This window comes from Priapulus caudatus, unplaced genomic scaffold (genome assembly GCF_000485595.1).
Source record: "Priapulus caudatus unplaced genomic scaffold, Priapulus_caudatus-5.0.1 Scaffold317, whole genome shotgun sequence".
Lineage (NCBI taxonomy): Eukaryota > Metazoa > Priapulida > Priapulimorpha > Priapulimorphida > Priapulidae > Priapulus > Priapulus caudatus.
In genome coordinates, this window is record NW_014577378.1 from 64,534 (window position 1) to 77,259 (window position 12,726).

Consider the following 12,726-nt stretch of genomic DNA (forward strand, 5'->3'; position numbering starts at 1 on the left):
ATTTCTAATGGTGATTGAACCATGAAACTTTTTATGTAGCGTAATTATAACCTAAATTAGCTGAAAATAACCCTAGAACCTAGAGTAAACTCGCCCTTTAAGTTTTGAGGTATACATACGTCAACTGTATCACGTGACCGTCCCACCACGCCCGGGGGATAGCAACACCCATCACGTACGTGTGAATCCATGGTGTATAACCATAACAGCCCAGTAGCCGAATGGATACAGCATCGGACTCCTAAACCATTGATTCCGGGTTCGAATCCCACCTCGGGAAATGCTTTGTTTCTTTACTTTTCGACTGTTTAGTATGTACTTCTGCTGTATTCACCGTTAATTTCAAAATAAGAGTGGGGGGGATGGGATGCGGTGGCATGGCATGGAATGCGATGGGATGGGATGGCATGGAATGTGATTGATGGATGGATGCATCATTGCATGGATGGATGCATGGATAGATAGATAGTTCGATTTTTTTGGGTATTTTCCTTTCAACCAAACCAACTGACCAACTGAGTAATGCCACATTTAAACGTTTAGTAAAAATCCAGAATAAACTATGGTAGATGATAATGATAGTGCAAACTGACTCCCGGGAACACTTCACGAAAGCCTATGTAGGTTACATATCAAATATTATTATATTTTCTATATAATTTCATTTTATTATTTATAATTTTTGACTTTTATTTTAATGACTTTTATCTTTTGATTTCTTGTGATTTTTTACTGTTGGGATGGGATGGGATGGGATGGGATGGCATGGCCTGGGATGGCCTGGGATGCGATGAGATGGCATGCGATGGGATGGGATGGGATATGGGATATGGGATGGGATGCGGTGCGATGGGATGGCATGGGATGGCATGGAATGCGATGGATGGATGGATAGATAGATAGTTCGATTTTTTTGAGTATTTTCCTTTCAACCAAGCGGTCACCAACTGAGTAATGCCACTGATTTCCAGGGGGCAACGCCGGGTATCCCGCTAGTATACATATAAAGTTGTTCAGCCGAATTTGTGTGTACGCGCATAACTAATGAACTCCGCAGCCTAGCGAAATATATTTTCAGAATCAGCACGTCTGGGAGGTGGTTCTGGCTGAAACACCATTTCAAAAAAGTTAAAAATTTATAAAAATTATATTTATCAATAGATGGCGAACAGATTAACAATATACATCACGTACGGGAAATGCTATCCCCCGGGCGTCGAGGGACAGTACCGCAACGTGGCAGCACTAGTGTTAGGATTAGGGTTAGGATCAGGGTAAGGGTTAGGGTTTTTGCATCATGATATCTGTCTCCACACCATAGATTAATTTTTGTGGATGACACCCCTATATATAGATATCCGATATATAGATATCCGATATATAGATATTTAGTGTTAGGATTAGTGTTGGAGTTAGGGTTATGGTTACTGTTAAAGGGACAGTAGCCTCTAGGATTTTACTTCATACAACTGTACTTACTGTATAAAAAATCGTCTATACCCACACGTATTTGTTACCAGATACCCAATTTAATTGTTATAATTAATTACACATCAACGCTACGAAATTTGAATGGCGCCATGACACCCACGACCGTGCTGCCACCCCGAAAAAGTTGCATATTTGACAATTTATTTTGCACGTTACAGACCGAGGGCTAATCACAAAAGTGCAATTATATTTATACCTAAATGCTATTTAACCGAACGATATTCATTTTAGGGAAATTTATCCATATTATAACTGAAACTATATGTCGTTTATAAGATATTACAATCCTTTTGCCTTTAAATGAATAAATAAGAAACACCCTCGGTCTGTAGCCCTTGGCTGGAAAGTGATTTTGCGCAACTTATCAGATCGTGCGCTTTGAGTGGCGCCACCGTCGTTGTAATCAAACTGTAGTCGTTANGCATGGCCTGGGATGCGATGAGATGGCATGCGATGGGATATGGCATGGGATGGGATGGCATGGAATGCGATGGATGGATGGATGCATGGATGCATGGATAGATAGATAGTTCGATTTTTTTGGGTATTTTCCTTTCAAAGCGGTCACCAACTGAGTAACGCCACTGACTTCTCCGGGCAACGCCGGGTATCCCGCTTGTTCTATATGTTGATACAGCTACAGGAAACTGCGATGGCTCAATTGGTAGAGTGCTCGCCTCGCATGTGGAAGGTCGTGGGTTCGTATCCTGGCCGGGTCATACCAAAGACTTGACAAAATGGTACACACTGCTTCTCTGCTTAGTACTCAGCAAAAAGAGACAGCGTGTGGAAACGGTGCCAAGAAGAGAGCCTTGTATGCGGCGGCACCCGTCAGTGAAAACTGTGAATCTCTTCACTAGCCCATTAGGCCAGTAGCTGAGTAGGGCACCCGAAAATTATTATTATTAGCTACAGGAAAACACCAACTCAGTGAATAAACATAATTAAATGAGCACCTAGCTCCAAGAAATGGTCTTTGCTAGGGTTAGAAGACCGTTTCAAATTCTTGCCCATAAAAACTTGTAGTTGGCTCGGTATCCAAACATCGCCACAGCTAGCATCACATGTAATAGCTCAAACGAATCTATAAACCTCTGGCTTGCTCGCGGTAACTGGGCGCTACTTATTTATCGAGTTATGCCATATTTTCTGAGATGAATTGGATGAAAACAACCAGACAGCCGCCATGTTCGTTGCGACTAAAATCGGCAATGGACCTGATTTTCACAGTGCGTAGGCCTAAACACAAGGCAAGTACATATCTTCGTAATGATAATTATGAAGTTGTTGTAGATTGATGTTTCCTGGTTTTCAATGTTTTAATATTTATATATATATATACGAATATATGATGCTTATTTATGATCGCGCCACCGCGAGTTGCAACGCTATGGTATGTTATGTCGTTTCGGGTTTTCCGTGTTCCGATCGAAACGCATGCGCAGTGGAAACATGGCGGTTAAAGTGAAATTTAGGTTCGGCTCTTGAAATTTACACTGTGCATGGCGAACTGAGGTATTATTTTTAATAACAACGCTGGAATACTATAAGGTGAAGGTTATACTTGATACAAAACAAGGCAGAAATGCTTAGATGATTATTTTATTTGAGATATTATATACGTAATTGTTCGGCAGTTTTTGTAGAGGTACAAGATTATCCAATGGATGGATGTCAGGCTGTGTATATTGACGTTAGTCACACAGCCTGGTCGGGCTAATGAGCACCATCAGAAACATCCCTGCCAATGGCTGTGTGGGCACCCTATATCTCCTGAAGCTAGATCTTACCCTAATAAAAGGAAAACATGGTATGCGAGAGACGGTCATTTTCTCGTTACTCGCAAAGTACATGTAGACATTGACATTCGAACTGGCTGCATGAGTGTTACTCCTTAATCGATCAACGCCAACTAAGTCAAACGCCTATCGTTAGTCTATATATTATATATATATATACTAGCATATGAATTAATTCCACAAAAATTCACGTTTACATATTACAACCGCTGAGCAACAGCCAAATAGAAAGTTAATTACTGAATGCATCACACACACACGCACACGCACACGCACACGCACACGCACACACACACACACGTGCTATATACTAGAGCTAACACGACGTGAAAATATTAAGCTTGCGATGCCACCAGCAAATTCGCAATAATATTTATATTACAACGCAGAAGGCATAAACTTTCAGTTTAGCGGACGAATACCCCACCAACACCCCTGTGGTAGGAATGCACCAGCAATGACAGAATAGCACAACCAGCCGTCTACCATTTTAAATCTTCCAGCAACTGACCGAGGTGCAGTGAGTCCTAAAATAGAAGTAAAATCAATGAAAAGGCTTTCTATTGTTTACTCACCAGCAAGACTGCACTTTACATTGTTCCGTCTGTGTCCCACAACAACTTGACAGCGAGTCAGTCCGCCATGACGTACATTGACGTCACTTGCCTACGCATTCACTAAGAAAGAATTTAGTCGAATTTAATCTCATTGCTATGCGATTATTTGTTCATGGTACAGTTAATAGACATCAGTAACTTTTTCCTAAGCATTCAAGTCATCTAAACGGATCTTAGGTTTCATTTCCAAGTTAGGGATCTGCTTTTCTGTGAACGGATATCATTGCACATTTCACATTACTTACGCAATAGCCGCAGAGATGTTCGTTAGTCTGGGCCTACAACAGGGTGGAATATCGGGAAAACGAAATATCAGCTCGATCTCTAACCACACAAAAGATCGCTGTACAATTAATATTAAGGTCGTTGACCGTCCTCTGAACAAATTATGCACTCGGGCTATTAGCAGGAATAAATTAAATCTTATTAACTTCTCTGTGTCTCGTATGGCATGCCAAATTCAGTAAAAAGCCTTACCTTTTACTCTTAGTACCAGTGCAGTGCCGTTCCTTTTTGAGTCAGGGACCCCATCATGAGCCCCTTTTGAGATCTGTGAAAGCATACGGACCCCTCCCAGAAAAAATGTTATGTGCACATAATACACACAAATTTGCAAACAATGGCCGTTCACGGACCCCTATGCCGCCGGGAATGAAAACGGCCGCGGCTACTTGCTAATCACTTATGTCATTAACAAATACCTTGTAGCGCCTAAAAACAATCAGCTCGCACAGACCTTGTTGGCTAAAGGAGCTCCCTGAGCCCATCCACGTACGGAACCCCAAAGGGGCTCCATGCGACCACAGGTTATTAGAACCCCTGCTTTTAGACTTAGTCAAGAAAAAGCGTTTAGATTTACTATGTCACCACTGCTTATTGTTTATTAATATTATTACACAATACTACAATCAGGACGAAGTCAATTAATACTTATATTATAGTGTTAATAATACACTAATAATATAATACATCAAATATATACTAGCTCTTGATACAATGATATATTATATGTATTGATTTTCTAGTCATAAATGTGTGGTACAGTCAAAACTTAAACGGTGAGACTCCGACTAAGTAAGATAATTAACCTAAATAGGAAACTAAACTATATATAATACGCAAATTATATATATCAATAAATTTCAATACTTCAAAATATATATCCAATGTTGATATAAGCTAAATGAGCCCTAACTAACTGCCATATATTTATTATAGTGAGTTTGTTAAAATTTACAAAGTTCTCCTACGTACCCTAGTATAACTCAGTATAATATATATATATATATATATATATATATACATATATATTAGAAGTAAAAGCACACAGACACCCATACAGAAATACAAAGATATGCATATAGAAATAGAATGAGGTGTCAATTTTATATTTTGCGAGCTTTTAAGAAAATGTCTCTTGGACTCTTCTTTGTGATTATTCTCGAAAGCTCGCAAAATATAAAATTGACACCTCATTATATTTTTATAGTCATATTTCTCTCTTTCTCTCTCTCTCTCTCTCTCTCTCTCTCTCTCTCTCTCTCTCTATGTATATATATATATATATATAGAGAGAGAGAGAGATACCTGAGCCAGGGTTGTAGCCAGGACAATTTTAGTGCCGGCTAATGTCAGTGATTGCGTCATATGCATAATTTATTATAATAGCAACATGGTGCTTAAGCTGTGGACACACTAGGCGATTGAGTCGGGCGACTCAATCGCCTGAAAAATCGCCTGGTGTGTCCAGTGAGTCGCCGGCGATTTTCGAGTCGGGCGACTCAGTCGCCCGAATCAAACATGTTTGATAAAATCGGGCGATTATTTGAGTCGCGCGACTTACTACTATATACAATGCGAGTATACAATGCTCTACTACGCGCGCCCGAATGTACGATTCATCAGCCAATCAAACGGTGCCATTTTCAATCATGTGACTATCAATCTAGGTGGCGAAAGATGAATCGTCGATGAATCGCGTTGAAAAATCGCCTAGTATGTACACTGAGTCGCCCGAAAGTCGGTCAACTAAAGTCCAAAGTCGGGCGACTCAATCGCCTGAAAAATCGCATGTCCACAGCTTTAGCCAGCTATACTGCATGTACTGTGCGCTGTACGATGTGATCAGATGATTTTATGCATAACTATTGTTGAGATTAAACTCGGTTGTTTTTTTTAATTAATTCTAAGTGTATCGGTTGTGATTATTTGTAGATTTCTAGAACACTGTTTTGAATGTAATTTTACACACTCAATAAGTTTTGTGCCGGTCGGAAGGATGTTATTTAAAGCTGCGTGCCGGTCGGCCAACACCAGAGCCGGCTATTACTGACCGGCACCGACCGGCATAGCTACAATGGTGATCTGAGCATACTAACATATAGCACAATTATACCTGCTTCTTTTCCATTTTCTTTGCTCTACATAAAATTGACATAGAATGCATCTAACCAGTAGGTGGTAAAAAACTATTGCATACACAAATAATACCAGCATATAACCAAATGTGAACAAATTAATTTTCACCCCCACGGTATTAAGGATAATTTAAAACACATTTCTAAGTAGCATTTTCACTGATAACTATTAGGAAGAGGGAGAATTATTTCCACGACTAATTCTTCGGTAACCAACCGTCGATTCTATTAACTCATTTTTGAAAAAATAAAAGCTTAGCCACAGGTCAGGATAAATAATAACGTTTGGAAAAACTTGCCTGCTCGAGATCATTATAAAAAACAACTAGACATCGTTCGTTGAAATGCAAACAACAAGAAAGAAATGCATAACGATTGTGTTATAATATCAATCACACAAAATGCACATACATTCAATTACTATCGTTTTCATCACGGGATAATCATATCGCACACTATAAAGGAACACAGTGTGTCCCACGTGCGCGACATGTAAAGGCTCGCCGAAGTAATTTTAATCTGTTCAGATATGTAATGAGCAATCATCACTGTATAAAACCTGGTACATTTGAAAAAAACAATAAGGTGTAGGAATAATTGCATGTATGGTTAAAGTTAAACCACATTGCACCAGATTCAAATTACATCTTCGTGTTGGTAGAACTTTAATAGCGCGTATTGTTGATTGCCCATTCATATTTCATTATATATCATATATTATTTTATATTTGCATAATCAATCAATTAAAAACCACTGCAGACGCCATTGCTCATTTTTTAATTTTACAACCAACATATGCTCCATTCAATTTCGTCATATTTATATCACAGTTTATTACCGACATTTAAACAATTGAACTCGTGTAGTAGGAGAGAACACTTGTGATTATTGCTATATATAGTCTAGCTTATTCTATACGCAAAGTTTAATCCGCGATATCCACAGTTATACCTGATGCCGACTTCCTTTAACAGCTAATTTGCCAATATCTTGCTTATGCCTCTTCTCTACTGCGTTCTTTCTGAAAACAGACATTGGTAGTTCCCTTTCACCTTGTAACATTCTAACGCAATGATCTTGCTTATATGATCAAAATTATGACATAAGGCCATGTAGAAGTGCCAACGAGGGCTATAGTACTAGATCTAAATTGTGACCATTATTTTGCTTTGTGGTGTGGTGTAGCGATGGTGGAATGTGATTTCATACAACAACCAGAAAATATAAGAACTTGCACCATCTAATTACCGTCAAAATTCTGCACATACGTTCCAGTGATTCAACAGATTACAGATCCACAGATTAACAGTGTTTTCATTTTACTTAGTTAGAGCTATCGTCAGAATTGGAATGTAGAGCGATTCTCAAATACTTAGAAGTAAGGCACTGGGGTTTTGCAAACGATTTCGGACCACAGTTTCGGTTTGGCTTTTCGTATATGCGTGCCTTGTCCATTTCGTCAAAAGTATAGTATCTCGTGCTAGTAAGTGTGAAATTGTCAATAGTTCAGTTTCTCACATACCTATGCATCTTGAAATTGTTTAAAGTTTGGTTTTTTGCCCTTAGCATGCTTTATGGAATTCATCAAATGTTCAGCATCTCACGTTTAATAGCATATATCGCGCAATTTGTAAAAGGTTTGGTCTTCATGTTAGCATGCATTGCAAAATTTGTCACAAGCTTGGCATCTCGCGTTAGCGTGCGTCGCAAAATTCTACAAAAGCTTAGCCACTCGCGTTCACATGCAGTGTAAAATTCACCCAAAAGTTTGGCCTTTCGCGTCAGCGTGCGTCGAGAAATTCATTGAAATGTTTGGCATCTCGCATTAGCATGCGCTGCAAAATTCGTTGAAAATGTTTGCCAGAGTTCCTGTGGGATTGAGGCTCCTGCCGGTTGCGGTTGTGTCATTGTCATCATTGCGCAAACTCGTGCTTGCAGAAACCCGGCCCGTTGACGGGCTGCGCCGGTACTCCTCTCCTGAGGGCATAAACGAAACACCCAATTACATCAAACAGTCATCGGTGGAAAACCTGACCTTTACCGATACAACTTTAGAATAATATAGGCAGTGATCCAAAAGGTTGCGATGCAATGCGCAAAGGTTATGAGCAAGTCACGCAGGCAGTGGCATCACAACATGATTGGGGGCCTGTAAGCAAAAATGAAATTGGTGCCCTAAACATGAATATTTTTTGATTGACCGTGCGCCGCAGGCGAGTGCCGGAGGTAGGAAGCGTGAAGGGGGGGGGAGGGGTCTGGGGGTTCAGCCCCAAATTTTTTTTTAAATATAGACGCTCTAAAATACAATTTCCAGCATTCTGAGGCTATTTTGAAAGCTTGGGGGCCCCAAAACTTTCAAACTGGGCAACGGGGCTAGGGCCCGTAGCGTTTTGCTACGGCAGCCCTACAGATGTGACGCCCCTGCATGCAGGCACTTAATTACACTTGATTACATCCACTGTTACCGAGACAGGAAGAGCAACCAATTTCTAGAAGCCTATCGAATTTTGGTATGCACAACCAATTTAGATAGTTAAACTTGCACATAAAGGTCAATCAAGGAAAACATTCAGTTTCCTTTACGAACATGCATTCATTCTACAGCAGTGCCTGCTAACAAAGGTCTGATTGCACACCGTAGAGTGTATGCATGTGAGAAGGAAGTAGATTCCGAATGTTTGGAAGAAGGTCTGAAATGATTGCGAACAGACTCGTAATGTTTGGATTAGGAATCATTGGAGGTCGATGTGCCATCAACCATTTGGTGCCATGGTTGAGTGGGTCGGGAGCGCGTGTGGATTTACTGAGCCACGGCGGCGAATCGCGCATGAATTTACCTTAGGATTTACTTGAATTCAACGGATGTGTGACAACTACGAAGTGCTTACACTCGTGCTGAGCTGTGTTGCCAGGGGGACTTTAACCATTACATAGTTACAAGACTTAAATTTACACATAAATTTAGAAGAGTAAACCTAATAATATTTAAAATGTAAATTAAGCAAATTACATTTAAAAGTAATATTAGTATGGCTAGTCGCAATATAGTTAAGATGTTTTATGACAAAGACTAATCTTAGGACTAATAACCGTTCCACGAAACAGTTCAGAGGTTAGGAACAGGGACCGATGTAAAGATAAACCATCGCTCTGACAGTAGTTTAGGACTATACGTGAGAACCAAGACATTATTAATTTTAGGACTCGCCTCAAGCGACCCTCGGCAGTGTAGCTGGGTCAAACAGGAGTAAACGACTCGCTGGGCACCCTTCATCAGAAAACTTGCGGTAGCGGCACCGCGTGATGACGCCACACCTGAACGTTACCGCGTGATGAGTGTGACGAATGATGAGCGCTCTCGACTAATGAATATGCAGATTGCAATTCGTGCGACGAGCTTTCGCGGCCGTAAAATGCCGGGCCGAATAATTAGCGTCGCCGCGGCAACAGACACATTAGCATAACCAGCCCGGGGCAGTTGTGCAAAAATAATGCGTGCCACCTGCCACACCACGCCGCGACTGCGGCGATGTAAAACATGGGTGTGATGGACATCGCAAGCACCAATAAGTGATTACATCTATTTACGAGCGGTCGCCCTATCGCTACACTGTGCGGCATGCCCGAGCGTTGCGATCATGATGGATGGAATAGACTCGCGATGATAGAGGTCATGGAAATGAATGGCAGGATCCAAGGCAGTTCGTAAATTATATTAGGGGTACTTGGCCAATAATCGTTTTGAAAAAATTGGTTGAGCCTTAGGCTTAGACATCTGCATTGTCGTCGTCATCACCATCACTGTGAATTAGTAATGGACAGCAAAAATATCATCACCAACATTAGTGTCAGTTCATACTTTCACAACACACAATTGCAAACAGTCCCCCCCCCCCCTAAAGGACGGCTAGAATAAGTTTGGGCGGTCAACCATGCGCTAGCACACAGCACAGCGCATGGTTGTCCCCGGCAGCGATGATGCTGAGCTATGTGGCCCGGAATCTGCGGGGCTTCACCTGACCATGCGACAGCGGTGCTCCTCGATGCGCGATGCTGCCGTCTTGACGTCGTTCACGTCTTCGTTGCTCCACAGCCGCTCTGCAACGGCAGACGCCCGTGGCCTGCAAGCAAAGAGTTAACACAAATTTGACCGGCTAGCATTAGAAACAACTCCTGCAGCATTAAAGCAGGCTTCTCTATATGCGTAGGAAGACACAGGACAGCTCTAGCAAAGACCATATTAGTTGGCTTTATATTAGTAGTATAAACTACATCACTCGATACAGTCAAACCTCCATAATAGGTTCACTCAGGGAAATTGGCAAGTGTTCTTTATTGACAGATCTCCATCCCATAGTTTATTTCAGCATATAAATGTGACTTAATGGGAAAGCCAACTGTTCCTTATAGAGAGTTGTCTGTTCTACAGGATTCTGTTAATACAGGATTTATTGTAAGTGATACCTGCATAAATCCTACGCTAAGACCTGCACAGATACAGCAGCTTGTAATCACACACGCTGTGTGAATTTGGCAAATAGTTTCCTCAGCTTGAAACTAACGTGTTTTTCACTATAAAGATATTTCACCCACGTGTATAAATGCACGTGGCAATGACAAATATAGACTATGCTCACAGTATCGTTGCATTCTTATTTATCGCCACCAAAGACCATAAGCAAATGCATACAGCTTTTTCGTCACTGCCAAACCTCACAAGAACCACACAATACCTCATAAGAACACTTTACCTCATGTGTTCTCACTAATTACTGAATTAACACTTTACGTGGGTCGGAATTTGTACGTGACATGGTCTTTTGTTAATATTGCGGCTCCGAGTCATTCTTGTCACATGCCAAGACATGTTCGTAACGCGCAACGTCAACCGCTTACCACATGCACCCATGTAACTGGCCTCCCCTACCTACATAGAATGTTATTTAACCTTCACGCAGCATTTAATAAAGAATGAAAACGCAACAACAACATGCCTATCATTCCCATTACAGCGCCGATTCTACAGAATTCGATATGCCTCGGGGTTTATCGCAATAATGCAAGCAATAACGTAATAGGTGGAAGACGATGAGTGAGGACGACGCTCGGCTGCCACCATCGTCTTCTAGAACAATGACACGGTAGACTTAATGGCGACTTCAAGCCGTGATCGGTATGCAGGTAAGTGCACGATGTGGGTTTCTGCGGCAGCGTATATTGCACAATGTGCGGACCACCCGGGCTTGCTCAATCCGGTTCTAAAATTCCCTAGACTGTTTGCATGCAGTGGTTATCTAGACATTGCTTTCACTTTCAGTTACAGTGCTGGACCCGGTGGGGGAAATCATGCGGATTGAACCTGCTGACACTTTCCAATATACTTATGCTTGCAAGATTCAAATTTCAAATTGTCGCCTTTTCTTTCAAATCCGACATGGGTGAACACTGACTGTGGTAACTACATACAGCATTGTGGGTTTCTTTTGAAAATAAACTAGTCAACATTTAGATATCATTTTGGGTAGGGGTTAAAAATTCCAAAGACAGCTACTGACTCTGAATGAAAGACTGTGAGCACGTTTCGCGATTCTTTCAATAAAAGTCCGCATTTAAAAACGTTTCGCTTCTCACCAAAAGTCTACACCTGAGAGCAATCCATCCCCAGGGGCATCAGACCATGTCATTGAAACTACCATTTTACCAGCTGCCCTATGGCAGTCGACTAAGGTGGGGTTTCTCATTACGGTACTACATCACACATTCTAACTACGGTGGTCATTGCCTTATGATATCACAAACAAAAGATACCACATGTAATCTTTTCATGTCTTTTTCCATGCACAGTCTAATATTACGTTGTGAGGCAGGTACATTGTACAGGATTATAGGACAACTACCCCCCGGACAATTAACCCCCACCCCAGACAACTACCACCTGGACAACTAGAAACGAGCAGTTGTCGCCAACTATATGTATCCCCCGTGATCTAGTATGAATGGAATATCTCTGTAAGGACGTAGAAGGCAGGTAAAGTTAAATAAGTCACAAAGACAAAGGTTTGTTAGACAACTGGTCTGCATATATACAAATATATGCCTCCATTACACTGACAAGCAGGAAACATTGTTGGAACTACTTATCCATATTGCAATGCTTTTGCATCTAAATATGCATTTGCATGAAAGGTGCCATAATTTCATTTAATAATTTCATTTTCCTTTAGCTTTTGCACTATATAATAGCTGAATCACTATAGCAGAGTGGCGCACGGCTAACGACTGCAGATGTTACATAGATCGATACTCACAGGTTTAGTTAGGCCGATGACACAGTTCCGTAGGGTGCTGAATATTTCGTCGATAAGGACATTGCCCGACTGGAGGTCCTGAAGGTATTAGAA

At 41.1% G+C, this 12,726-nt stretch overlaps 2 protein-coding genes across 2 annotated transcripts in view; both read right to left on the reverse strand.

Annotated features, from left to right (window-relative positions):
• LOC106808946 (myocyte-specific enhancer factor 2C-like) overlaps window positions 1–3,909 on the reverse strand; it is a gene marked incomplete at its 3' end in the record, with an annotated part of 59,048 nt that extends 55,139 nt beyond the window's left edge. The window contains exon 1 of the mRNA XM_014811869.1: window positions 3,866–3,909. The remainder of the gene's footprint in view (window positions 1–3,865) is intronic.
• A 2,780-nt stretch (window positions 3,910–6,689) lies between these two features.
• LOC106808955 (beta-hexosaminidase subunit alpha-like) overlaps window positions 6,690–12,726 on the reverse strand; it is a 20,020-nt gene continuing 13,983 nt past the window's right edge. Inside the window, exons 12-13 of the mRNA XM_014811888.1 lie at window positions 10,342–10,446; window positions 6,690–8,302 (exon numbers count right to left, since the gene is read on the reverse strand). Of these exons, the coding sequence (XP_014667374.1) occupies window positions 8,239–8,302; window positions 10,342–10,446 (169 nt within the window). The 3' untranslated portion in view covers window positions 6,690–8,238. The remainder of the gene's footprint in view (window positions 8,303–10,341; window positions 10,447–12,726) is intronic.